General features: G+C 39.0%; 4 protein-coding genes and 1 pseudogene across 5 annotated transcripts; 2 read left to right on the forward strand and 3 right to left on the reverse strand.

The window, feature by feature from the left end:
• Positions 1 to 4,835: 4,835 nt before the first annotated feature.
• Positions 4,836 to 6,924, forward strand: LOC113777929 (thaumatin-like protein 1). Its single transcript, XM_027323162.1, has 3 exons — positions 4,836 to 5,321; positions 5,594 to 6,257; positions 6,472 to 6,924. The coding sequence occupies exons 1-3, from the start codon at positions 5,261 to 5,263 to the stop codon at positions 6,704 to 6,706; spliced, it is 960 nt and encodes a 319-aa protein (XP_027178963.1). The 5' UTR covers positions 4,836 to 5,260; the 3' UTR covers positions 6,707 to 6,924.
• Positions 6,925 to 10,056: 3,132 nt separating this feature from the next.
• Positions 10,057 to 13,750, reverse strand: LOC113778235 (calmodulin-lysine N-methyltransferase). The gene is made up of 7 exons (XM_027323560.1): positions 13,364 to 13,750; positions 12,971 to 13,172; positions 12,619 to 12,701; positions 11,736 to 11,796; positions 11,517 to 11,632; positions 11,049 to 11,181; positions 10,057 to 10,552 (listed from the first exon to the last, which is right to left on the reverse strand). Exons 1-7 carry the CDS (start codon positions 13,467 to 13,469, stop codon positions 10,273 to 10,275), a joined length of 981 nt encoding a protein of 326 aa, XP_027179361.1. The 5' UTR covers positions 13,470 to 13,750; the 3' UTR covers positions 10,057 to 10,272.
• A 1,933-nt stretch (positions 13,751 to 15,683) lies between these two features.
• Positions 15,684 to 17,744, forward strand: LOC113778476 (LRR receptor-like serine/threonine-protein kinase FLS2). Of its 2 annotated transcripts, XM_027323897.1 has the most exons (2): positions 15,684 to 16,186; positions 16,343 to 17,744. In XM_027323897.1, the coding sequence occupies exons 1-2, from the start codon at positions 15,748 to 15,750 to the stop codon at positions 17,677 to 17,679; spliced, it is 1,776 nt and encodes a 591-aa protein (XP_027179698.1). In that variant the 5' UTR covers positions 15,684 to 15,747; the 3' UTR covers positions 17,680 to 17,744. The 2 variants fall into 2 exon arrangements, with proteins under 2 accessions (XP_027179698.1, XP_027179697.1); XM_027323896.1 differs by having other exon boundaries at positions 15,684 to 17,744.
• Positions 17,745 to 18,679: 935 nt separating this feature from the next.
• Positions 18,680 to 20,602, reverse strand: LOC113777980 (annotated as a pseudogene).
• Positions 20,603 to 21,238: 636 nt separating this feature from the next.
• LOC113778860 (oligopeptide transporter 7-like) lies at positions 21,239 to 26,042 on the reverse strand. Its single transcript, XM_027324378.1, has 6 exons — positions 25,940 to 26,042; positions 25,211 to 25,817; positions 24,040 to 24,609; positions 23,181 to 23,436; positions 22,375 to 22,557; positions 21,239 to 22,230 (listed from the first exon to the last, which is right to left on the reverse strand). The coding sequence occupies exons 1-6, from the start codon at positions 25,980 to 25,982 to the stop codon at positions 21,601 to 21,603; spliced, it is 2,289 nt and encodes a 762-aa protein (XP_027180179.1). The 5' UTR covers positions 25,983 to 26,042; the 3' UTR covers positions 21,239 to 21,600.
• Between the last annotated feature and the right edge of the window lie 1,816 nt (positions 26,043 to 27,858).

Below are 27,858 nucleotides of genomic sequence, written 5' to 3' on the forward strand. Positions count from 1 at the left end.
CCAAGTTATCAACAGTATTAAAGCTGTCAGATTTGCGGTCTTTTTTTTTTATCGTAAACCGTGTAATCCGACCTTTTTGCTTTGTAAAAGAAAACATTCCAGTCTGGCATAGGACTTTGAGAACCAAGAGGATTCTTCACCAGCTTTTCAGAGAAAGAATGTCTTTAACGTCAGTATTGCTGTAGTGGGATGACGTAAATTGATCTTTATTAAAGCTCAAACAACTGCTGCAAATTCCAATCGGGATAAGTGAATAAAGCTGGGACTGGGAGGAATTGAAGAAGATGCTGATCATGGTAGGCCAGAAACCTTATCCTGATGGAACTTTATACGGCGCAAAGTTAATGCTTCAGTAGTTGCAGTTGCACAGGATGGTGATGGAAGTAGTAATATTCAATTACAAAAGGGAATAAAAAGGACGTCTACTTGGTATGTAGTCAGTCTCCTTATCAATATGTTATCAGAAACTTTTAGTCGATATCTTTGATACGTCCCCATGAGTTATCCTGGAAGTTAATGCTAATTAAGGCGAGCAAAACAACCTCACGCAGTGTTTGTTTGATATTCACATCGTGTTGATTCTGGCCCTTGTCGAAACTTGGCCAGAAAACCACCCTGTTTATGATGATTGATGATGGCCGGCCGCAAGATTTCGGAAAGAGGGCTCCTCCATTGATTTGCTGCAACAATTAAAGCTCCCTGTCCCGCAGAGATATTTCTGTAATCTTATCGAAGGCCATAAGCTTTTAAGGGTCAACTTGAGTTAGATCTCTAAGCTTCAAGAGGAATTTCTTTTCTACAAGTTGTTAAAGGTTTTTCCACTCACTCTTTTCAGTGGGACACTTCCGAGGATGAGGAAAGACTATGACAACTACTGTGATTTTGACCTTTGATTCGTTAGACTGACAACTTTTTTTGGGATGGCTAGATTACAAGTTGGGGAAGAGATGTGAGGTAAAAGGGTGCTACGGTTTCTGGAGTCAGATTTTGAACGAAACTTCAGGACTGATGGAATATCTGCTTCCAAATTATGGGAAGTGTTTTCATTCTTTCAAGGGCGGTCATAATCAAGCCAAGGTACAACCACCCATTGTCATTTATGCACCCAGACAGGCAATGCATGTGATGGTAAAAGATAAAAGGCAACCCCAGCTCAATGAGGATTTTAGTACTAAATAATGAGAGTTAGAAGACAGACAAGACAATGCGATGAGATAATGGCTATGTACTTGCAGAAACAAAGGCATCAAAAGTAAAATATATGTTGCATCCCAAAAGATTACCAATCGAAATTATTGGCCTTTACTTTCTCAATATACACCATTTTCGGTTCATATTGATGATTGTTCTAGGCTGCACTCAGTGATTTGAGTTTGTGGTTTGCTTTTAGCATGGAAGAGATTGAAAAGCAAGTCCGACGCTCCCACCATTGGCCTTTTAATCTTGGGCCAGACACCCAACTGGTTTTGGTCACTAGTTTACTATTCAAAAATCAATTCGGGCAACAATTCAAGACAATTGGTCGGATCCCTTTGTACTTCGACGTTCCATGTTTTCTTATTTTTATGTATTCTTGAATTGTTTAAATTTCACGTTAACTTGGATTTTATATCCTGCCATTTGCAGATTAACCTAATTATGTGGTGCCTAGATATAGAACAATTGTCAACTTTAGGAATAGGGAAATTGAAGTTTAATCACCATATTATAAGTTTTGCTACTTCAATTGGAGTGTTTTGGCCACCCAACAGTTGGTGGCAAGAAGGATATGAGGAAGGGTGAGAGAGTTAAACAAAAAAATTAGAATGTTTCGGCCTTATAATTGGGAATCATGAATGCAGTTGCTCCTATAAAAGAAAGTTAATCTCAATCATGAATAATAGCTTTCCAAATTTTTAGAGGAAAAGGGCTTTCTAAAATTTTTTTAATCTTAATCATGAATAATAAAGAAAGTTAAAACAACCAGAAATTTGGCTAGACATGATGATATTCTACCCCAAGACAACAATTAGAATTGAAAGATAAATCAAATTATTCAATACTCGAATCAAACTCATTTTGGTAAGGTAAAAGTTTGAGATTGGTGGTTCGTTAACTAATAAAATCAAACTTAACAGCGTTTTGTGTTCGATAATTTTTAAATTCAATAAAAAAATTTTGGTTCGGCAAATAAACAAACTAAGTTTGAAAGAAATTTCAAAGTCACTAACATAATCAAACAAGTTTAAATACTAGAGTGTTTAATTATTATATTTATTCACACCCTGACAACAATGAGAATATGATGGACCTAAAACACTGTTGTTTGGGTTGAGAGTTTGGGACAGTATTGTTAGGAAGAAACATCTCGCGAAAACTTATTAAACAATCCAATATATAAGTTGAAAAATCTAACTATGATTCAAAAACTTAAATTATTAGATATTAAATCCTTATTTACATATTAAATACTCTTTCTTCGTCTCTCTCGAACTAGCGCAAACATAATTCTTTACTCATACGAGCCTAACAAATCCTAAATCTCATTCCCCATTTAAAAAAAAAAAAAAAGATAATGAACAACGCCACGTTGCCGACTAAAACGATCACACTACTATAATGAACACCGTCACGTTGCCGACCAAATGATTAATTTCGACAGGATCCAAGTTTTGTCTTGTTTTAGTAATTGATTGACGGAAGTAGTAAAAGATTTTTTTCATATATAGGTCGGTGAGGCAAAGCAGATCCGGGAGGTTTACGTGGCTCGGCTTTAGCTAATTTGATCCATCATCAAAGAATCAGACCGGTACTCCTCTCCCCGAAGATCGACAAAGCATTAGTAGCTGCTGCTAGTTGGAAACTAGAAAGCCATGCATGTTCCCAGAAACTAGAAAGCAGCAGCAGCAAAATAGCAGCGGCAGTAGCAGGAAATTAACTGGGCAATGGTGATCACCTTTTCAGGGCACCTGTAGTGTTGGTTGCCTCGTATTCCTCCTCCACTATTGGGATTTGTGTGGACTTCCACAGTACTGCCCCCTCTCACATCCGCTAGGCAACGTTACCTTGTCGAAAACGACATTTCAACGTCTCAAAGGTAGTCGAGGAGGTAATATTACAGAAGATACCTTACTCCCCTACCCGAAGACTATTGAAGCTTGCAAGCAGAAGTTTCCTCTTTACAAAGGGAAAATGATGCATTAATTTAGAAAAAAGGAAGCAATGAAAAGGAATAATTTCATAAACCTCTCCTGAGGTTTCTGACAATTGCAGCCTCTTCTCTTGAAATTTGTAAAATTACACTTATCTCCCTTAGTGTTATGAAAAAATATAATAGTTTTGACAATTCTACATATCTTAAGTGAAAAGTGGGTGTAAAGAAAAAAAAAAAATCATATTTTGCAAATATTTTATTATCTAAAAGCTCTAACCTCATCTCACTTAATACAATATATTCAATTCCTAAGTCATTTAAATGGACCTCTTACTTAGTTTTATAAATAGGCGACTAGTAGGGATGCATTTGTTAAAAACAGTTTCTTTACAACTTACACGACAAAAGAAAAAAAAAAAAAGAAACTCGAGCATTTAAAAATAATGCTTTAAAACATGGCCTAAATTTTACTATAAAAACTACTTTAAAAATTTTTACTTAGTAAGTAATGCTGATATTTGATTTTTTTTTTTTATCATTCAATTTGTTTGTAAATCAAATAGGGGCAATATAGGATATTCATCAGATGTTTTGTACTTACATCACCATTTGTTATCAAAACATACTTTTTTAGGAGAGGTTTTTATAATTTTTCAAAACTCAAAAGAGGTGGCTGCAATTGTCAAAAATCTCAGGAAGGTTTCTGAAATTATTCCCAATAAAAATTGAAAAAGTTCGATGATCCATAATAGTTATCCTAATCTTGGGATGTCTTTTGGGGTACCAAATCCAAAATGATAGTGGATTTTGATTGTTGAGGGAATCACTTTCCCTTCGATGTCCAAAACACTTTTTTGAGGGTTATTTTGATAATGTTAAAGCTTTACCTATATTTATCTTCTCGTTAACACCTCATGTTCAGATTAGGGAAAGACTATAATAGATTGTATAACAAAAAAAAAAGGAAAAACGATAAGTAGTACATTTCAATTTTCTTCTTGAGAAGCAAAAAGTGGTTTGATTTCCATCCTTAAAGATCTCGTCTTTTCCTTGTACACAAATCATAGTCTCCATATTCAGTTTCCAGGAACTCTTCCATGGCATGACTTAGCTGCTTCCTTCGAATTAAGCTCGCGGGTTAAAAGAAAATGTACCCAATGTCTTGAACAACATCTGACACGTGGAAAGAAACTTTAGGTAGAAGTAGTTGCAGTAGAATTTCCATTTCATGCCGATGGGATTCCCAGGTATAATTAGTCGATGGGAAAGACGTACGTTCGTCCCTTGTGAAAGCTTTCCTCCTGGGGCGTGTGCAATTTCTTCTTCATTTTGCTAGAAATATATCTGCAATTTCGTCAATTTGATGTTTCAAATCCAAGAAAGAACCGACTCAAAATTGTTAATATTAAAAAAAAAAAAAAAAAAAACTCAATCTGGGATTGCTTCTATTAGTGTTGTCGTTATGATTGCATGGAAACCATTTGTCAAATGTGGTATAATTCCTATGACTTTGTCTGCCACGTCAAAGGTAATGAGGACGATGGATACAATATACAAGCTATCAAATGGCACTATGCTGTATTCCTATTGGCAAATGAAAGAATACACAGTCCCCCACCACTTCTTCAGTGCTTCTTCAGTGCATGGGTTTAGTTATAAATATAGACGAGCCCGACGCACCGGATAGCCACATTCCCTCTACCACTCGCACTCTTCCAACCTTTTTGGCATCCATCCATATACGACATGTCCCCCATGAGGCACCAAGAAAGTCACTCCGGAAACTTCCTGCGCTAGCTTTCTCAAGGTCTTTGCATGGGCAGTGCTAACCCTTTTCTTCATCTGCGGTTGTTTACTACACACCACCGTCCTCTCTCATCAAAACTTCCTTTGGCTACTCCTATCACCACCATTATCATTCTTTACACCAATTCTTCACCACCCAACCCACCATTACAGCCTCATAACTGCCATTTTCATCGCAAGACTTGTTCATTAATTTCGCTTTAACAACTCCCTAATTCATCACCTATTCTTCGTTTGTACTACATTTTTACAACTCTTTTGTTCAACCATTCATTGACGAAATAAAAAAAAAAAAACGTCAAAAAGTGACCAATCAACTTAATGGGTGCCTCCTCCACCGTGATTCTGAGCCTTTTCGTGCTCTGCGTCTGTAAGAGCAAAGGTGAGCTGCAGTACTGTACTAGTGAGTTTAGCGCGGCCAGTATTTTTACTTCGACAAACTTTTATGGTGCAGGAAACAAATTTTGACATTTTACAGTTAGTGGAAGAATCAGATGTTAAACCAATTTTAGGTTCTGTATTCTAATTCCATGCAGAAAAGACACTATTTATTTGGTTTCTTTGTTAGAAAAGCCGGATTAAAATGCTGAAGCATTATGAATTTTTTTTATAATAGGTGGTGAACTTTTTACTAAAGACTTATTTAATGTACAGGAGTCTCAGGGGCCACAATTACTTTTGTGAACAAGTGTGAGCAAACGGTATGGCCCGGAATTTTAGGGAATCCAGGACTGGGCAGCACGGGATTCGAGCTCCAAAAGGCTGCATCACGCTCACTCCAGGCTCCAACAGGCTGGTCGGGTCGATTCTGGGGCAGGACCGGGTGCACGTTTGACGGGTCGGGTCAAGGGTCGTGCGCCACGGGAGACTGCGGGTCGGGCAAAATTGAATGCGACGGCGCCGGAGCGAGCACCCCAGCAACCCTGGCGGAGTTCACGCTTGGGTCGGGGACTCAGGACTTCTATGACGTCAGCCTAGTAGACGGGTACAATTTGCCCATGCTCGTCGAAGGGAGTGGCGGGTCGGGCTCCTGTGCCTCCACGGGTTGCACCGAAGACTTGAACTCGAAGTGCCCGAATGAGCTTAAAATTGAAGGTGGCGGCGCGTGCCGGAGCGCTTGCGACGCTTTTGGGACCCCGGAGTACTGCTGCAAGGGCCAGTACGCTTCGCCTTCCACGTGTTCCCCGTCGGTGTACTCGCAGATATTCAAGTCGGCGTGCCCGAAATCGTATAGCTACGCTTACGATGATTCCACCAGCACATTCACGTGCACCGGCGCCGATTACACCGTCACGTTTTGCCCCACTTCCCCTTCAAGGTACTCTGCTCCGTTGCCTTGCGTTGCGTAGCAGTGCAGTAGTTTTACATTTGTACCCTTCAATTGTTTCTACCTTTCAATTTACGGAAAACAATCCAAAATTCAATTTTGAGAAATTGATTGTATTGTTTTCCCCGAATTTATATAATTTATCGTTTTGGGTCCTTTTCGTATTTGGATGTGTAATGGTAATAATGGGTCATCCTTTCAACAGCCAGAAAGCTTCGAAGCCAGAGGGGAGTGCAGCGGACGGATCTGGATCCGGGTCAGCATCAGGGTCGGGTTCGGGTTCAGGTCCAGTGCAGGAGTCCATGCTGGCAGATGGGTCATGGCTAGCAAATTTGGCCACTGGGGATTCAATCAGAAGGCACCACCCTTTCGGGGCTGCCCAGTTGTGGGCACTAGCGTTGACGGTCGTGTCATCAATAGCATCGTGGAGGCAATTATAGAATTTTATTTATGATTTAGTGTCCCAAATTCATTTCACCGAAGGCAAAAAGTATACCACAGTACTTAGTACAGAGGACATTATAAAGTAATCAGTTGTGTCCACAAATCTCGCAAAAAAGGGCCAGAGGCTCTGGTCATTCTAGGACAATCGATTGTAAGCCAAGCATTTCCACTCGTATCAAAGGATGTTATTAGTTGATAAGCAATTTTGTTTTTATATAGCGTAGAAGTGACTATATGATTCTATAATTAGTCATAACCATCACTATCATGGCCATGATGTCAAAGTTAGGAGCAATGAATATATATATATATATACACACACACATGTGTGTGTGTGTGTGTGGTGCTACATAGACTTTGTAGTAAAAAAAAATAAGTTCGCTCATCATGAATGTACACTACTAAGAAAAAGTGAATGCTAATGGCAAAGTGTAGAATTAATCAGTTGGCAAAGCAGCACTTTGGTGGTGGAGTTCTGAGCTTAAGCTAGCTTGGTGGGCAGTTGATTGATTACTCAAGAATGCGGATGTTTTGTCTGCATTTGCCTTTCCTTTTGCTTTAAGCTGTGCGGTTGCTGGAAAGATGCTTTGCCCCGTGATTTCTTGTGAAACAATTATTGCGTTTTTGGGGTGATGTGGGAAGCGAAAGATAATTTGTCCACAGTGCCTTACTGCTATTTTTTTTTTTTTTTTCTGACGGAATGGGTATCCGGATCAATCCTTACGGGACCCGATTAATCCCACTCCGGCCCGGAGAGGAGGCCTCACTCCACTCGAGCACGGTGACAAGGGGGCTCGAACCCTGATTGCCCAGATAAGTCCGCCATACCCTAAAGAGGGGGAGCGGACCGCTCGAGCTAACCTTGGAGGCCCTTACTGCCATTAAGTCATGGGGGAAAATGGATGAAAAGTTGCCATACAGTAATCGAACTTCCGGGGTTAACAATTTAATGTGAGACCAGTTGGTTCAAAAAGTTGATGAAAGCATGACAGATAGAAGTGTGACACGCTAACAGGGAAAAAAAATAGTGCTCGATTTAAATGGCATGCGTTAAAATTTGGCATCGATGTGGAGAGATATTTCAAGAAATTGTGAGATTTTGTGTGTACAAGGTGTGAGATTTTGTGTGGACGAAAGATATATAGAAGTATCAATTTTATTTTTATTTATATTATTTTTTTAGATCTGCCATATCTATTGATTTCAAATTTATATGTGTTTGTATCATGTTTGTTTGATGTATTTTCTATCATCACTACAGATTTATTTGAATGAAATCATCTTTTCTATATAAAAAAAAAAGATGTCGAATTATATACTTCGGCCTAGGAAGCCAAATATCATGGACTATGCCCGCTCTGGCCTTTACCAGTCGTAAAAGAGTATGTTGTGTTTGGATTGCATTTTCTAAGATTTTTTATAGAAAAATTACTGTAGCGATTTAATATATATGAGGAAAAAAAGTAATAGAAAAATGTGATAACGGAAAACGATGCAATTTTTCGGCGGAAAATGACTGTCCAAACAAGGCTGCCCATATCCATATCTGAAAAAGAATCTTATGTTAAAGAGAGAAAGGGCAGTAAATCCAAAATGCAATCAACGATGCAATCATGCTATCAGTCACTAATCAGTGTGTAGATAAGATTGCATACAGAAGAAAGGGTTCGCTGCTAGTTGATGCTACTACTTTACTTCTTATGCCAATGATTTTAGAGCAAAGAATAGTTAGACCTGCTGCGCATCACAACAATTATTGGCCTTATTAAAAAGAGAATGTTCTCAATTCTATATATATATATATATATGTTTCGAATTTGTTACGATTAAGAAGCAAATCTTTAATGGCTCAACACAATAACAATTCTTGAAGGTGACTTTTCTGAACATTCAAAATCATCTGAAGACCAACTGGGCAAAAGTACTGGCCTTTAAGCCCTCCACTGTGCTGGATAATAAAACGTCCACTAGGCTGTGTTACGGACAATTGGCTAGTGGGAGTATTTAACATCTGGTTGTCAATTTTCTCAGCTGGTTGTTAATTTGTACCAGTATTAAATTAGACTGTCGATGAGTTCTTGGTCTATAACAAGAAATGTGACCTCCAGACGATTGCAGTATCCAATTTTGTGGCCTAAAGCTATCCAAACGATAACGTGAAATGATGAGTTCGAGTAGAGGGGTCCAAAGAGAAGAACCATTTTGCATACAGAAATACAACTGGTGCGATCGAGATTGAATGTGCCGTGTTGTTTTCAGTGTGCGAAAGTGCATCGGGAATGACGACAAGCAGGGCCAAAGCTAGCCCAGCCAGCATCTGCATGATTTAAACATGAAATGTACCCTTTGATCATGTTGCGCCAAAACCTCCAATTATGTGTGTATTTTCAGAGAGCGAAATGAGCTCTTTATGCTAGAATTATTGGTGTTGATGACTAATTAGCATACTACACTACTGTTTTTTGTTTTCTTTGGAGGGTGTGAGAGATTCTGTGCAAACACTTTGATTTGTTTATTTGCAAGAAGACACAGTTCCTACTTATTCTGCAATATATAGCGTGGGGGGACTGGAGGGGACACTTCACCGGCCAAGAAAAGAAAGAAAGCAGCCTACTTTAGGTTTGAGATAAGAGGAAGAAGACGACTAGTGGTACCATTTTAGACGGTGTAGCTTGTTTCAAATTTTCTACTACTACAACGGGTGGCAGGACCAGCCGAGTCTTTGATTGATGTTGAATTGTTGATAAAATTCTAGTAACCACATATCAGAGGAGAGAATCGACCTGCCAAAGCTCAGAGAACGATGTTCGGCTAGCATAATAACTTCCTCACGCATTATACAACAGGACGTTATGTTTAGGTTCGCAAATGAATCGAACAGCTCGAGTTGGACTCGAGCTTGGTCAGTTCAAAGTAAAATTATGTTGAGACTCGACTCGATTAAGTCGAAACTCGACTCAACTTGACTCGTTTGTACCTCTAGTTATGACAAACCTTTCTTTTTTTTTTTTGGGAGCAAGATCCAATTTATTTTAGTACAAAAGCCTCTTCATATTTGCGAAAACATCGGGTTGGAGTACAAAGCCTTTTTAGATTAGTTTAGTTGCTAAAAACATATAGTTGTCATCAAGGTCTACAAAATTTTAAGGAACACAGAAAATAGACGATGAAGAAAGTGAAGCAAACGTCAACGACAAAGGTTTTTTCCGATGAGCTAGTTTGGACCAATTTTATGAAATTAATCGCATGCGATATTACTACAATCCTGTTTTGTATTCTCACCCGATGGCAATAGAAGTAATTTCTCAAATTCAAGACAGCTTGAATTTAGTCATACACCTAGCAAATCTGTAAGGTCTTGAAGAAAACTTTCTTAAGCACAGAAAATAATGCGTTGCGTACAAAAGCAAGAGCAGCCAAGAACACAACCAATCATGTGGGTCAACCTGATGACTATAGTTTCAAAAAAAGTTTGATAGATTAGCTTCAAGTGCATACAGCTCCTTGGGTACAATAACTATATAAAGAGCTCTCAGCCAACGGTGAAAATGACCCACAAGTTTCACTGAGTTATATTGACCAAAAGAGGATAGCAATGATCCTTCTCATAGTTGGGCCAGGAGTCATCACCTTCCACAAATTTCTGATGACGCCTCCAAACTTCTGAATCATACATCTCAATAATGTTATAATGCAAGCCACTATCCTCTATTTCCAGTATAAACTTGTCCAGCGAATCACCTCTTCTGGGGCTGAAAAGTATGGCTTCAGAAGGCTTCTCTTTTCTTAACAAGGTTCTGATAGTTCGAGCAAGATCTTTGTGGAATTCTCTGAAAAAAGTGCTGCAAGAATGGCAAATAAAAACTTAATGAACAAGAAAATTACCTTAAAATAGTGCAGTAGCATGAACATATCACTCAGTATTTGCTGCCATCACAAGCCAAAATGCTCTACTCGAGCTTAGCATAGTGTTGAGGTAAGAAAACCTAGGCAGTGCAAACATGATTTGCATGCTTTTAGGCATTCGAATAACATGGAAAAAGCTTCTGGCATGCTCAAGAGCCAACCCAGAGTTCTAAAAATAATGATCTCATTCAATGAGATAAGCGCTTGAATGTTGTTCCAGTCTCCATATGTCACTTGAGACACAGAACAAAATGTCAAGATCGCCAAATATGATTCTGATTAAACCGATTCACCTGTTAAGAATTCTAAATTGTCCATGGCTTCTGCAGGTTCAGAAAGAATTATACGGTTCACTTCCAAATGAAGGACTTGAAGTAAAGACAAGCATCCAACTGAAAATTTCATGGCAGATATCCAATTAAAATTTATTACCAGTCACTCGCCACAATAATGTCAAAGCTGTTGGAAAAGTCTTCCAGCTTGTCATGATTCCAGTGCAGCACCATTGGTTTCACGATTGAATCACCAAATGCACCGGAATTGGCATCAATACTACGCTGGATATCTAGATGTTAAGAAACCCACATTCAGCAGAACATGTGTAAAGCATTGAGGCGACATTTAGGTGGGAATAACAGAAATTTTAGTTGTGCTGCAAGCCATAATAGCATGGAACCAGTTACACAGGCAAGTTAATACAATAACTTCAAATTTACAATCATGAAAGCACAGAGCAGATGAATTTGCAGTAGCTAGTCATATACCCTATTCAACTTGATGATGACTAATCACAAAAAGCCAAATAAAATTTTGAACTGGGGCAGACAAGCCAGAGGCACAGCCAACCTAATGCATAAAGATTTGTTCCACATCTCTAACAAGAAGAAATCAACAGGATACAATTGAAAACTTGAGGGTTTCCATCTGATATGATGACTTCTGTCGCTTGTGTCACCGCAGCAATAACTAAGCCAGCTAAGCCATAACCTGATCCCAGTTCTATTACTTTCTTACACCTAACAAAGTAGATTAGATGAAATGAAAAGAGAGAATACACAGAATTACATGATGGTAGCAAAAGATAAAAAAGATGGACATGAAATAAGATATCTAACAAACCTGAACTTATCAGCATTTGACAAGCAATAGTAAGCAAGGACATCTTCTGATGGCCACTGACCTGTTGCACAAGAAGGTTAGAACACTGTACATGCAAACTACTACAAGAATATCAAGATTGCCAAACCTATTCAACTAATTAGTAGTAGTTTGGAAATGATGTACTGCTTGCAAGACTCTAATCATTTCACTGAGGGAGATAAGCAGAAGTCATTTATGAAGTGGAGAAGTGACTTAGACTATTAAAGTTCAAGACAGAAAAATATTTCACTGCAACAGTTCACATGAACATCATTACCATATAGCACTTAAAGCCTACATTGTAAAAAACTTATCCAAAACATGAAGCTTATTATTGTGACTCCGAAAAGACTTCAACAAAATTGATGAACTAATTGAATCCTTGAAACCACCAGAAATGCATTGTATCCTTAATTAGCTCCAATTCAACAAAAATTTAAATGTGAACAACTAAAGTTGATTATTTATGCATCACATCACATTTCTGATCACTGACAAGGATTTGCATGGAGACTGATCAAGGACATAGGCTTATTCTCTATAACTAGGCTTTTACTTTATAACCTCTAAAAAGTTTTTTGCACGCAATAATCTTACTGCTGCACCCCAAGTGGCATCAAATAACATGTCTATTTGTTGGTTTCGCTTGTCATATCCAAAATAAAATAGATAGGACCCGAACGAACTTTTCCTCTCTCATCAAACATGAGAATGTTTCTTAACATCGTTTCCAGGTCAGGAAATGCAACCAACAAATTGACTGCACAAGGAAAAAGAGAAGCAAACTACTAACCCCTCACTAATATAAAACTCCTCTGTATTAAAAAGGAGTACAAGAAATAATAAGAGCGGGGGAACTTACAAACAAGTCCTGTGTTGTCAATATTGTGTCTATTACACACTTCAAAATCATTTAGATTAGCACCATCAGCATCCACTCTCTGACTGCATTCAGTTTCAAGTATTGTCAAGCAACATAAATATAGTCGACTGCTTTTTTTTTCCTTTTTTTTTGGTGGCCAATGAAACAAAAACCACTGCTAAAATTGATCAAGGATCAATTAAAACTATCTGCCAGCCCAATTTTTCAGCCAAAAAATCTTTTTTTTTCCGGAAGAAGAACAAAATTGTGAATTTAAATAAAAGTTGGAAGCACACCTGCAACCAATACAGAAATGAATTGACTAAATTAAAGTTCCAGAGTATGAGCTTACTATAGAAGAATGTTGAGAGAATTATGATGAATAGGCAATTTATAAGAAAAGCAAGCAACTCTTGAGCTGCCGAATTGATTTTTTGAGGTTGAAGTATCCGACTTTTCTTCGGATGGGTCATCTATAACATGGTAAGCAATCAAATTGAACCCGCGACTCGCCTTTCTGGATACCCGGTTTTGATCCAGTTCTGATTGCTCATCTGCAAGGTTTCTCAGCGCCAACAAATTCAAGATTCAGTTTTTGCAGCCCAATAACCAATAAATGGAAAAGCATCTTTCTTTTTTTCAACTTTCGACTTAATTCCTTTTCCTTTGTTTTTCTTTTCTTTTTTTTTTTGGGAGAAGAAAAGAGGGAAAGGGGGCGGGGGGTGGTTGGAGGTTAAGGACCTACCTGGTGAAGATGAATGTCTGCGCAGGAGGGCTCGACGAAGGATTCCCCATCGCAGGGACGAAGCATTTGGCTCTGAGATTTTGTCGGCAGTAGTATTGGCTTCCATAGCTGCACAGATTTTCTTATGGAGAATAAATGGGTAATTAACTAACTAATTATCACCATTTAAAAGGGTTTATTAACTAAGCACGATTTCGCTGTTAATTAATTGCCCTATTCCTTTTACTACGTTGTAACAAGAAACGTTTGTACTCCCTTAGCAACCTCCCATTAGGTCTATTGCTAGCATCATGGAAGCCGTCGCAATTGCTACCAATTATATGTTACCATTTAATTCTGCAAAATTGTTTCATCAGTCCAGTCTCCAGTCCCATGGAATTAACTGGAGGCATTCGTACTAATCACATATCATGGCTGAAGATTGGTCAAGCCGAACTGACCTAATACGTTCTCTTTCGGAGCGAGGTGATTTTGTGACGTCCTTTTTCTGCACTGGACGGGGCTTTTTCCCCCGGATCACCTCCAATGATTAAGTTAGTTCACTGGGAAATAAATAATGGGAGTAGAAATAGTGGAATTCTTACTTTTTCTCCTCCTTTTCTGAATGAGAGAGAGTAGTATTTACAGGGACAAGTTGGAGGAAGGAATAGTAGGCTTCAACTTCTTAGGACTTGGCAGGGATTGAACATGTTCAATTTGATTTGACAGGACGTAGCAGTAGACAGGTCCCGTCAGATGTCTTGTCCGTAATGTAGGTGTCAGGTTTTCCGATAAGACCTCGGATGTCGTATCAAGCACAGCACCGATATGAGGTACCGGTGGATGTGGGAGTCACCTCGATTATCCACATGCGATGTCCAGCCGAGGTGACTAAAACTGGTGGCGACCCGTCCTAAATAATAAAGGGTTGAGTTCGTTATGGGCGAGTCGGAATGGTCATCCTCAATGGCCATTAATTTTATTTACTGTAGTCTTTGACCCTCTCTCGTGAAAAGGATAAAAAAGATCGACTGCTTTTTTTTTTTTTATAAATATTTTTTGGGGTTAATTACTGAATTTCTTTCTTGATCTTGGTTGGATCTTTGGGACGAAAACGAAGTAGCTCTAAACTGCACGTCTTGTTTCTTGAAAACTAACTAACTAGTAAGTACTAATTTTTTCAGATGCTCCCACGCCCTTCATGAATGCTCGAGATATTTACAAACCTAATTCGAACAAGTCAGATTTTCTTGGCGTTTTTGCATTTTGCGCCACAGAGTTACCATCCATATCATCATTCGGGAAAATGTTATAAGACTTGCCTCTGTTTAGATATTGTAATCCATGATTGATATTCTAATTAATTGATTAATATTTATCAACGATTGATTAGTATCTCCCTATTAATGATGATTACTTGGCTTCTTTTGTAGATATTTCAATCAATTACTCAAAAACATTGTTCTCAATTATGATTTACGGTAACATTTTTTTTGATGGAAGGAAACCTAGGAATATGATACTTGCCACTAAGAGTCTGGCCTATGTAAATAGGAGGTAATAATCCACCTATTCCATGTTTTTTTCTGGTAAGACATAAGCTAGCTTTCTTTGTTATGCTATGCTATTATAGAGAAGAAGGAGACAGAGAAAAGAGGCATATTTGGCGACAGTGGTGAAAGGTAATTTTGTTGATATTTTGCTGCTTACTACATATTTGTGTACATTTTATATAACAATTGTATCTAGGAAAAAGGCAAAGGATCCTAGGAATGCACAATAATGATAAAATGCCTGAAAACTATATCAATATCTACAAAAATTGAAGTTACCGGTTCTACGAGAGGCAAATAAGGACGTCAAATTTGTCAATTTTCCAGGAAACATTCATATCCCAGTTTTTCTCTGTCTTGATTGTTAAGCCAGTAGAATGGCCATGCTGTTTCCAGGGGAATGTTCTCTGGCGCATTAGAACACTGCAGACACAGCAGAGTATCAGTAAATTAAATCAGCAGAGTGTAACTTTTCATTAAAAATATGACAGATGGAACCCCTTTGGACTTTGAAGTCGTGCTTTTAATCAGAGAGTCTTTTTGCAAGATTAAAGTTAGTCCCTCTCAAAAGAAGATAAAAAGTTATTGATAAAAAAAAAAAAAAACAGTGGTATGCTTTTCAGAAATACAAACTGTAAAGAGAAAAAGAAACTTGATTCAGGACAGCATTCATGACTCTTTGACCAATATTGATTCTTTTCCACATTTGTACTTTGCCGCGTAAGGAAATGTCTATTGTTTTTAATTAAAATTTACTTGTTTCCTAGGATCTTTTCCGAAGATAACGACCCAACAAAGGATTTGATCAGACTGAAAATCTCATCGCATCCTTCTCAGTTCTATTCAGAAATTATGTGTTCCAAGATAATTTTAGTCCTGATGGTGATTTTCATTGTAACTACTGGTGGTGAAACTTGCCACCCCAATGACCTCAAGGCCTTGACTGATTTCAAGGCTGGGATCCGCTATGATACTTCATTCAGGCTAGAGAAATGGAATGGGAGTACTGATTGCTGCAAATGGGAAGGCATTTTGTGTGACAATAGCACTGGTAGAGTCATAGAATTGAATCTTCCAGGTCTCCTCACCTTGTATGATGCTCCAGCACAAACAGTCATGGACGGCCAGCTATCTCCTTCCATTGCACTTCTGAGCTCTCTGGAAGTTCTTGATCTTGGCGAAGTTCTTGAGCTCAAAGGGCAGATTCCTCCGCTGATAGGAAATCTCACAAAGCTCCGAAAGCTGTTGCTTGACACCAACAAGCTTAGTGGTCCAATACCAGATAGCATTGGTAAGCTACCTAAACTTGAAGAATTGTGTCTGAAAGAGAACTACTTTTCTGGTTCTCTTCCTTTCAGCCTCGGAAGTCTCAGGAGTCTTAAAAGCCTCGATCTTAGCTCGAACAAATTTTCTGGTTCTATACCTGATTCTATGGAAAATTTGACAGATTTGGAGAGCTTGACTCTTCAGGAAAACTTCCTAACTGGTCATATTCCAAATAATATTGGTAACTTGCGGGCTCTCAAAGAGCTTGATCTATCAAACAACTTCTTGACTGGGGGAATTCCTTTCTCCATGAACAAGCTAAATTCCATTTCAAGCATCTTCCTTGGCAACAACCAGCTTGAGGGAGAGATACCATTTCCTTCAAGCCCCGGTCAGATGTCTTCCCTCGCCTTTCTACGCCTAAATGACAATCATCTGACAGGCAGGCTACCTTTGTTTTTTGGGCACCTGAAATCACTTCAAAGAGTCATTCTTGACAATAATCAGATTGAGGGGCCTATCCATTCCAATTTTAGCGATTTAAAAGCATTGACAATGTTGTATCTCAGCAGAAACAGGTTCTCTGGTAAACTACCAAGAACTATTGGACTGCTCTCTCAGCTTCAGTTTCTGGATCTCTCTTACAACATGATTCAAGGACCACTTCCTTTGGAGATGTCTACTCTCACAAATCTTCAACTACTTGACCTGTCATTCAACCATTTGAATTTGTCATCCATCCCAACTTGGCTTGTGGAGTTGCCATCACTGTTTCAGCTTCACTTGGCTGGATGTGGAATACAGGGTGAAATTCCTGGATACTTGGAAAGACCTGCAAGCATATTGCAAGAATTGGACTTATCAGATAACCATATTACTGGGAGCATACCTGCATGGATTGGGAGCTTCACTAGTCTTTACCTTTTGAACCTCTCCCAAAATTCCCTTGCTTCCAAGATTCCCGATACAGTTACCAAGCTTGGACGCTTAGGGGTGCTGGATCTTCACTCAAATAGGTTATGGGGTCCTCTAAATCTGGTATTTCAAATGCAAAGCAGTGGAGGATTGACTTATATTGATCTTTCTGATAACAGCTTCTCAAATGATATTGAGCAGGCTGACATGGGAACGCAACAGGGGATTCAGTACCTCAATTTATCACATAACTTTCTCCATGGTAAAGTGCCAACAAGTGTCGGAAAACTGCAATCGCTGCAGACTTTGGATTTGAGTTATAATCGGTTTGACTCTGTCCTGCCAGAATCATTAGCAAATGCAAGCATTTTGGTGAGTCTAGAGCTGCAGAATAATCTGTTTACAGGCAGAATACCAGATGGGTTTTTGAAATTGACAAAACTCAAAGAGTTGAACCTATCAGATAATCTTCTTTCTGGACAAATTCCTATTGGTGAGCCTCTAATTAATTTTCCAAAGAGCTCTTATTCTGGAAATAGAGGACTTTGTGGCAAACCCCTTGCTACCTGTAGCCCACACACTGTGTATCCGTATATTACTTAGTTTTGGTCTTTCTTCGGGACGAAGATTGGAATGTGATAGCAGCAGCTGGAGTCAATTTTATACAAATCAAAGCTAAAGCTTAGCTAAAAAACTGATTTTATACTTTCGCAATACTTAGTTTTCCCTTTATTCACATGTTCATTACCAGCAAGATTGCTATATTCCTGTCAGAAGCCAGAAGCAAATGCACCCGTTTATGCATGAATTATGTGTTTAGTAAGAAATCATGCATCATCAATGGAAGAAAAGCAAAGCAGGACTAAGAACATTCATCATTTTATACTATATGATAGATGAGGTGCATGTTCCCCGAGGGAAACTGCTGCAAAGAAAATCAGAACTAATCAAGACTGCAGTATTAGCGGTGACAATGTTCATCTAACACTTGCAATGGTTAACGTACAGATGCAAGTCTCAAATATAACGCAGTTTAAGGTATAATCAACACTCTTTCATCTGATTCATTTCAAAGGCGCGCTCGCGGTCGTGGCCCGGACCGTTCCACATCGGTTTTGGCATATCGATCGCGGCTTCGACGAGATACAAATTTTTAAAACATTTAATATTTTAAAAATTGTAAAAAAATGATAAACAAAAATAATAAAAATTAGAGTTGACTCGGGGCGATTCGGCCGTTTCTATCTGTTTCGAAAACGTCTCGGCCGAGTTCTCAGTAATAAATTATCTCGGAGTCATTTCGTTTCAATATCGGAATGGAAAGCCCGATTCCGGTGACTACTCGTCTGAGTTGTCTCGGTCTCGGCCAAGTCTTTGAACCATGGGTACAACGCAGTTTAATTCTATACTGAAATATCAGAAGATGGAAATAATTTCGACTGAGATTTAAGAACTGTTATGACCCGCTGAAATGCGTCTGACTTACGTGTCCAAGCATGAAGAGTCAGAACAATGCCTAACATCTTCAATTCTGTAAACATTGATTCCAAGAATTGGCACTCCATTGGAGGCATCAGTGATACATATACACAATAATTAGCATTTACATTGACGAGGTACTCCTGGCATTATATTTATTGAACTTCTTTATCTCATGAATCTTCAGATAGAGATTTTTCGTCCTCAGAGCAAGCAACATATCCAAGCCGAATCCAAATACACAAGTGGTGGCCATTATGATGAACACAAGCCTGTAACAATGTGGCCCAAGGCAAGAGTTTCCAACTCGATCGATGGAAGTAGTAGCCTGAGCATCATACAAATAACCAGCAAGAAGGCCAGAGAAGAGGAAAGAACCAAGAGGGAGATTCAACATCAGAATGTTGTATAAGAGACCGTAATATTTTAACCCAAATAACTCTGATGCAACCGGAACCGTAATGGCCAAACGCACTCCGTAATATATCCCCACCAAAATAGAACCTATATAGAGAGATCCAGGAAATGCAACGGCCATCACTACACATCCAGCAGCCATTAGAATCTGAGATACGGCATTCCACATTGGCCTCGGTGTTGCCTTTTTCCTGCAAAAATTAAACAAAGATGAACTCGGTTCAGACTAAAGAAGAACATAGAAATTTGAAAAAAAAAAATTATCAATTCCCTAACAAATGCAAATGTTAGATCATAATGATAACATACTCGATACAGTATTCTGATGCCATGCCTGAAATAATACGACCAAAAAATCCCCAAATGCTGGTGAGAGAAATGAAAATGGAGACATCATTGTATCCTAACGCTTGTCCCATCTGTCCAAGGTTGTTAAGCACGCACATTCCAGTCCCCACTCCAAAAGGAATGATACGAACAGTATCCAAGAATCAGAGGTGCGCATTGCCTCAACAATGGTGTGATCCTCCCCAATAACAGGCTGATGCTTCTTATCCTCATTAGCTTCCTCCACTATTGCACCACTCTCCTCATTTTGGGGCAATAGAAATTCGCTTGCTGGCCCTTCAACATCTACAACTGAAGTTGGTTTTGCAACGATGAAGTAGACTGGGACAAATAACGGGATAGCAAGCAGGAATAACAGGCCAGCAGCAAAAATTGAAGAAATAAGATGCCCATGCATGGCTGCCAGAGATGTCGTAGGCTAATAGATAAAGTGCTATAATCATAGCAACAACATTAAAGAAGTGAAAAATAACTGACTGATCTTTTGCATCATTGGCTGTAGGTGGGATTTCGCGAAGCAAAATAGCTGCTACAAGGCAGACAATTGCAGGAATGATTGCCAGTGTAAGAAGAAAAGCAGAGGGTTTGGCCGAGAAGAGTGCTGCGGATAGGTCTGTGAAAATGGCTGTGCTTAGCGCTAAATAACCTTTTAAGATCCCTGATACAGGACCCTGATTTGTTCTAAAGTTTCTCATGCAGGTCACTAGAATTGCTTTTCCTGTGGTGTCTCATAATACAAGTCTTTGAAGTATTTACAGCCATGTTTTGGCTCCATTGAAAAAAAATATTTGCCCATAGATCATGGTTTCAGTGTTCACCAATTCAGGATTAAAGTGGGTCCTTTTGCAAAGTTGGCACAACTCTTCGAATTGTTTCTGGTTTTGATCACTGTTTAGTCAATCCGCGAGCGGGACATAACTGGCTGCATATTATCTGTCTATCTATCTATACCATCTATAAAACTACCTTGAATGATTTACTGACGAGTATTTCTTATTTTTTGATTTGTTTAATATGCCCAAAATTATATAAATGTTAGTTTTGAGTGTAAAATTGAGTATCATGGACAATTAAGATAATACAGGAGTTTACAATTTGGCTAAAATTTAAACTTTATTAGTCTCCTCCCCCTTTTCTATTTTTCTTTTACGTTTTTCTAGCCGTGCCAAAAAAAATCTTAATCGTAGTGGCTGCTAATTGAGGTCCTATTAGCATTCATGGCTTGCATACTTTTGACAATTAGAAATCCTACCTTATATACTGCATGAATTGTCAAACCCATGTATGGTTTCAATCAATTTTGTTTTGACAAGATTTTTTGTGTACATACGTATGAGTTCATGAAACTGGTTAAGCAAATTCCAATCTTTAAACAGAGTGTCACGGCAAAATCTCATTAGTCAATTAGTGTAATTAAAATAACAAACATATACTACTACCCCTCTTTCTTTTTTTTTGAAAAATTATTTTGCTACCCATCAATTCTTTTGATTATTTAATTCCACTTTGTTTTTCTTTTTAATGCTATTATTTATATATATATATATATATTTAGATTATTGTTTCATCAAGCATAGTACCTCTCATTTGGCCAAATGGAGCATGCATTGTGATTCAAGTAAATATGCATTGTGACTACTGGCATATTTATAGCAGCATACCAGCAGATAGGCCGCATGCCCCCCATTAAACAGACTCCCTAGGAATTGGCAAGGCTCTTTGATTCATCCTTGTAGCTCTGAAAAAGTTGTCCAACAAAATCTGGATTCATAAGGTTGTCCATCATTTACCACATCCCAGGAGAAGTCTAACTGCAATACTTCTATAAATTGATAGAGAAATTCATAAAGAGAACAGCATATCAATCAGCTTAAGTAGCGTGCAAAGTGAAAACTGCAAGTTTCTTGATCGTGAAACATTTAATAAACAATGATCAATAAGATTGCATGTATATGAGTTGCTATATAACACGGTTTACAATTCTTTTAAATACGAGCATGACATGAAAGACATTCATGCAAGTTCCCAGCAGGCAACAGCCTTTTTATCATCGGGGCGGATGTACTTGGCATTTAACTTGGGTACAAGAATCAGCCCTCGAAGCAAGAACTCGTACAAACACTGTAGAATATTTGAATATTTTCGTGAATGTAGATGTATTGAATTCTAGTAAATCATAAAAGGTGCATAAAATTATCAAATCAATTAGACTGCGATACACTACATACAACCTGAACCTGGTAACTAATCGGATATGTACAGCGAGATAAAATTGGATTACTATGTCCCCCACGACTCAAAAACTGGGCACCCTTGAACAACTACCCCTTCTGCAGTCGGGCAAGAAGCTAAGGGGCATCCATCTGCTTTACTTCCCCACCAGTCAAGGCTAACATGCCCAATGTCCAAAGCCAAATAAAGCAATACTCCCATGAAAGCTAATCCAGCATCGAGCGCCCCAGATAACACATAGTTGTGTCGACTCCACCAGCTTCGATAATATCGGTAGGCAATGAATCCAGAAAGAAATGCAATTATAACCCAGCTGTTGTAGTTCACAGCAGTAGCTGGTGGCATATTGATTATTCCAGCTAATACTACAGGCACAGATATGAGACTAATCCACTGCTGGCTTGGAAACGCCTTGTGCATAAGCCAAACTACAGCAGGAGCCACAGCTCCAAGCACGAAGGCCCAGTTAATGGCAGAGTAGTAACCAAGATCTCCAAAAATTCTCTGCGGTCCAATTAAACCCCATATGACAGAGGCATCATAGAACACATGGTCGCCTGGGCAAGTCCAGGGGCTGCCAGGAGGAAGCATTGCTCTGTCACAAATGTCTGGGACTGTCTCCAAGAGCCACCATGCTGTTCCTAGATGCACAAGAGCTGATACTAGAGTGCCAGCAACCTGAATAGGGAAGATGATGGCAAAAAGACTCAGAAGGATAAAAGCAAAAGCTTCACAACTAGACGTACATGCATATTATATTGATTATTAAGGATCTGACTTTTGCCTTACTCATCCACTTTCTGTTTGGGAACTGAATCTTACCTGAGCCATGAACATGTCTCTGGGAGGAATCTTCATGTAATGTCCAAGTTTGAAATCCTGCAGAAAGGCTAGGGCCTGCTTCATACTGATGTACCCATACACCTTAAAGGACATGTTTGCAACAGGATATCCTGGGTACAAGTACCCAATGATGTACTCTGTGATCACATTGAGTCCTGGTGTCTATTGAAAAGAGAACATGCACATTAGTGAACAAAAATTGCATACTACGGTTTCTAGATATGAATGATTAACTTCAAAGTCACATTGAGATACAAGGAAAACCCTTTTACAGTTCTAGTGAATTAATCTAAAGCTACCTAATTAGTCTTAGCATATATTATAGTATTCGCAAAAGGTTGAAGAGCTCCAAGACTAGATATAACAGGACATGTGCAATATATCGCAGAAATCATTTCAAAAGTTAAATAATCCCACCATGCTCAATGTTCTATCACGTTAGTACATATGATGGAATTCCAACAAGCCCATAGAGATGATTATTTTATTCTTTTATCTCTTTGAAACATAGAATATAGCAGCATCACATACGAACGCATCATTTCCCAATCGCGTAATATAATATCTGGATCATTCAAGCCTGAAAGGCATTGATAGTTTATACATCAAATTATGAGTACCACAGAGTGATTGACAGGATCTAGCTTGATCACATAAAAGAGTGCGACAAGTCAATTAAACACTCGAGGAATAAAGTAATCAACGTTCGTACATTAAGAGAATACCAGTAAAAACACAAATGTCACACAGTTGGAGAGTCTGTCAAAAGGCAATGGCAAACTTACCTGATTTGTAGTGGCAGTGATGACACCTACTGGGAGGGTGAAAAAGAAGGCAAGACCACACGCCAGCAAGACAGCCCACCATGGTAATTGAAGCTGGTCATTGTAGTATTCACATATAAATATGGTTGCTGCAATGTTAACTAAAAGAATGCATGTGAACCACCATTCAGGAACTTGCTTATACATCCTCATAAGCTTTGTGTGCACATCCAATTTCTTCTCTTGGAAGGCAGACTTGCTCAGCCGCCATAGATCTCTATAGAGCATGACATTCAGGTCACTTTTATGCCATAATGCATAAATGTTTAAGAGCATTGTCTTCGTAATAAATTTCAATGGCTCCAAGTCATGCCTTAAACAACCTACTGGAGCTATTTGAGAAGAAGACTTTGGTCTTTAAGCTAATGGAAAGAAGGTTTATGCTTCACAAACTTAGGAACGTTTTGATGAAGCAATGATTTTTTTTTTCAAAGAAAGTTAAGAAGATCAACCATGGATGAATTATGACTCATTCAGAGAACAAAAGCCAAATCCTAAAGTTGATCTGTTTGCAATCTAGCATAAATAAAGGCCATGTAAGAAATTTAGATAATAGCTGAAGCTATAGGCATTCCACCTCAGAAGATGCATCTTATACTCTTCTCTTCCCCTATGCTTTTTGCAGTTACTGAGGTCAGAATCAAGAAAAATTATCCAAGAACTATTATGATTTGGTAGCATTTCAGAAAGCCCAAAAAAAAACAAAAGACTAAGTAGTTTTCCTTAACTGCATTTTCTGTATAAGCAAATCAAGATAGTAATAATATGTTATATTGGAGTTAAACTTGAACACCTATCATAATAATTTGGTGAAACTAACCTTCCATGGAAAAGGAAGACATGAACAACAGTAGCAGTGAGGCAAGCAAAACTGAAACCATATGTAATAGCAAAGAAGGTACTGAGATACAGGCGTCCCTCATTCTCGTATGCAGTTAGATCAATGTGGAAGTTTGAATCAATGATGGCTGAGATGTTGTAGTTTTGTCCCTTTGATGTGAAGAGGCCGTCTGAGTAAATAGGAAAGGTTTTTGCCTTGTAGATATTGAACCAATATGCAATAGGGGTGATAACATACATCATGAGAAAATAGCCAACAGCAAGATTAGCAGTTGCAAACCAAGGGCTAGCCAGTGGGCTCCCAATGTAAGAACATATGCTAGACCAGTCAAGACCAATTGCACCAATACCAAGACCATGAAGTCCTGAACCCAGCTGTTGGGCAAGAACGGAATTAGGGAAGATCCAACATATCCAGGAAAGGGAGGTTAGCATGGGGAAAAGGTATCCAGGAAGGACATAATAAGCAAAGCTGCAGATGAAGGCAATAAGGAAGAACTGATTCCTTGACAATCTGCCCTTGATTCTCTGTTCTTTCTCATCAAGCGCCCTGGCAAATATAACACAAGCTCAAAGACATTAAATAATTTGCATTGAGTTCAACGTCAAGAATAGCCGAAATTTCTAATGGTGGAACTTTGATAATCTAGTCCAAACAAGATTTTAGTGTAAATGTGGGTGGAGGAGAAAGTTGAGAAACAATTTGAGAGATTGTAAATGCAACCAATAACCATTTGCAAGTTTGTCCATCCAGGGTAAAAGACTGAGATGGCAAATGACGGTTGAAAAGAACATCACATATCTTAGCAGTTTAAGATACCCAAAATTGTTATTCTTCAAAAGTGTGTTAATTCTTAGTTGCCATGTATTATTCAAACAAGTACTAGCCTTCGTCACATCCATCACCATGAACTTGGATGAAAAGGACACAGCAAGGTTGGTCACTTGGCACAGACTAAAACACAAAACGACACCAAGCAAACTCAATGTACCATTATTTACGAGCAGTAGTACCAAAATAAAATAGAAGCCCGAGCATTTCATGTACAATAAGACAGAAACAAAATAATATAATCAGCCACGTGGCGCAGAAAACATCCACTTTAACGCAAGAGTCCACGATAAGTTCGGCGTAAATGGGTTACTTATACCTGAACAAAGAGACCTGGACGAGGTTTTGGGGCCACCACATTTCAGCGGGCTCCACCAAGTAGCGCCTGAGAATGCCGGCCCATCCAAAGCCCAAAACCTGGGTAGTTATAACCACCACCAGCGCCACCCAGAAAGTCAACCTCTGCCTGTAAAACACCTTCACGGCACTAACGATATGAATCGAGTAGGGATTCGCCGCGCCGGAGTTGGCGAAGATGGTGATCAGCACGTGCTCTTTCATGTTGAAAGGTCCCGGATTCAGGGTGAATTCCCACTTTTGGCCCTTGAAGAACACTCTGCTCGTCAACGCCGAAGCCATGAGGTGGCCCAGCGGCACCACGGCGATCTGAGCGGAGATTGAGCTGATAGAAAGCGGCTCCCGCCGGAACCAGAAGAACTGGTTGAGGAAAGACAGGACAACGCATGCCAGGGCTCCCAGGACCCACATCCGGAAGGTGACCACCGGCAGGGTCCGGTCATCCGTGACGGGTACCGTGAGAGCCACCTGCTCCACCGGAGAATTCTCGTCTCCGAACGGCTCGCACGGCGGAGAAGATGTTCCGGAACCGGAGGCATGGTCTTTGTATGGTTCAGCCCGTTTCTCGGCTGTGGAAAAGACGATTAAGTGATTAAATTCAGGAGATGCTTAAAGGATTAGAAAGAAGATAAGTGGAGAATTGAGGTCGGTTGAGTTGAGGTTAAAGGAAGTGAAAAAGAGAAGCGCTTACCAGTAAGAAGTGGAGCTGAAATTTCTTCAGCGTCCTTCCTCATGCTTCATTCATTCGATTCTATCAATTCCAAAGCGAATCTGGAAAAGTGGAGCTTTGTGTCCAGTCCAGTGTGCTTGGCAACCATATCGGTAATTACTAATTAATAATAGGGCTCCAAAGAATGTGGGGCCAAGGTGAAGAAGCTTTTGATCAGGGCCGTTGAGTAGTGCCAAATTCTGGACATGGAAGGAGAGAAGGATTAATCACTGCCGTTAGATGTGATGCGAGTGGGCCCACTGTAAAGTTTTGAAGTTCATTGGTGACGTGACGAATTAATAATGTGTTGTCTCATCACTCATGGGGTAAATAAATGGATCAGGAATTTTAACGTGCGGTTAGATTAGAATCTGAGGACTTGTCCGGGAAAACGTTATTTTAGATTCTGCTGACCATTCATGCGAACCTTTGACACAATGATTCACTTCATAAATGTATTCGGACGTTTCCACGGGAAGATACGTCTCTACGCGGACTGCAGAGGAAGCCAGCATGGCAGGGAATTGTCCATACTCCATGCTGTCGAGGCAGTTGTTATTCCCCAGCATGTTACCCTTCCATGTACCAAAAGTTGCTGGATTTTTTTTTTTTTTTTTGGGTTTGTGTAAATCTGATGGATCGATTTGTCCAGAAAGAAGTCAAATTTGGAGTGGAACAATTTATCCGTGGTAGCTCCATATCCTTGAAAAACTTTCGGAAATAATCAGTTGGCAAAATGTGTGTATGTAACAAAAGGTCGAGTGGCTATGAGAACAACCTCATCAGGGCCCAGGTCGAATGTTCGAGTCCTCTCTCTATCGCTTCGAGTCTCTTGGGAGCGAGAGCTCGGGGTGCAGACTGCAGTGGGATTTGTCGGGGGTACAACAATTCCTCCGGATACCCACTGTATTGACCAAAAAAAAAAACAAAAACAAAAGGTGGCGGAACTTTGCAACCACCCAAACCAAAACAATGGAAGCAAATAAATGTACTAATCATGGAGCAATTTATGGCTTCGCCATACGCTACGGGGTTTTTGTATTTTTGAAGAAATTTAATTGGCGTTTGTTAGCAAAAGAACTCAAGTTTAATGCTTACTGAAATAATTAAAAAACATCATTTGAAAAATTTTGCTATCCAAACAAACCTTATATAGGATTTAAGAGTCGCGGTTGGAGAAATTAAGGTAGGAGAATTGGATGAATTTTGTGGAAATTTTTTGACATTTGCTCAAGGTTAGAGGAGATGGTGAAGTTTTGACATCTTAGCCCAATGGAAAGAGCTACAACTTTTCTGCTTGAAAAAAAAAAAAAAAAAAAAAAAACCTCTTCTAGATAGATAACCCTAAAATTTCACTTTTGGAATCCATCATTCGAAAAAAAAAAAAAGGTTGACACTCTTACAAGAGTCTTTGTTTTTATTTTCTATTATTAGGTGAAATATAAATGCCTATTCCTTTTAAAAAAAAAAAATTGAATGCCTATTCATTCTTTGATTGATTGACTCGATGATTAAAATATCGTGTACTTTAAAAACTAGCAAAAAAAAAAAAATCATGCCAAGAATCGTATATTCAAATATTGGATCATTTCAATAATGACTACAAAACACACATTTAGCCGTATATATATATAGTGGTAATAAAAAGGCATGGATGCAGGCATGCAGTCCAACAACCGAAAACATGCCGCACACATCTGGTTAGAGAGCACGCTCAGCAATTTCCAAACCATCAAGGTGGACAATATATTCGACGTCGACTGTCAAAAATCAGCATGAACGAGAAGAAATCTTCTTGGTACAGTTAATGGGTGCGTAGAGCGTTGTTACACCACCAATTTCACCAATGTCTACGTTATGGAAGCTTGTGAAGTCGTCAGGAAGGAGCCATGAAAAAACTA

The sequence above is a fragment of the Coffea eugenioides genome, chromosome 7 (assembly GCF_003713205.1).
Source record: "Coffea eugenioides isolate CCC68of chromosome 7, Ceug_1.0, whole genome shotgun sequence".
Taxonomy (NCBI): Eukaryota; Viridiplantae; Streptophyta; class Magnoliopsida; order Gentianales; family Rubiaceae; genus Coffea; species Coffea eugenioides.

Excerpts from the sequence above, each read along its gene's own strand:
- LOC113777929 (XM_027323162.1), top strand. The coding sequence starts at position 5,261 with ATGGGTGCCTCCTCCACCGTGATTCTGAGCCTTTTCGTGCTCTGCGTC. Across the intron at positions 5,322-5,593 it reads CTGCGTCTGTAAGAGCAAAG|GAGTCTCAGGGGCCACAATT; the intron begins GTGAGCTGCAGT and ends TTTAATGTACAG. Across the intron at positions 6,258-6,471 it reads TGCCCCACTTCCCCTTCAAG|CCAGAAAGCTTCGAAGCCAG; the intron begins GTACTCTGCTCC and ends TCCTTTCAACAG.
- LOC113778235 (XM_027323560.1), bottom strand. The coding sequence starts at position 13,469 with ATGGAAGCCAATACTACTGCCGACAAAATCTCAGAGCCAAATGCTTCG. Across the intron at positions 13,173-13,363 it reads CAGACATTCATCTTCACCAG|ATGAGCAATCAGAACTGGAT; the intron begins GTAGGTCCTTAA and ends GAAACCTTGCAG. Across the intron at positions 10,553-11,048 it reads ATTATTGTGGCGAGTGACTG|CACTTTTTTCAGAGAATTCC; the intron begins GTAATAAATTTT and ends CCATTCTTGCAG.
- LOC113778476 (XM_027323896.1), top strand. The coding sequence starts at position 15,748 with ATGTGTTCCAAGATAATTTTAGTCCTGATGGTGATTTTCATTGTAACT.
- LOC113778860 (XM_027324378.1), bottom strand. The coding sequence starts at position 25,982 with ATGAGGAAGGACGCTGAAGAAATTTCAGCTCCACTTCTTACTG. Across the intron at positions 23,437-24,039 it reads GTCTTCCTTTTCCATGGAAG|AGATCTATGGCGGCTGAGCA; the intron begins GTTAGTTTCACC and ends CATGCTCTATAG. Across the intron at positions 22,231-22,374 it reads GAGACATGTTCATGGCTCAG|GTTGCTGGCACTCTAGTATC; the intron begins GTAAGATTCAGT and ends TTCCCTATTCAG.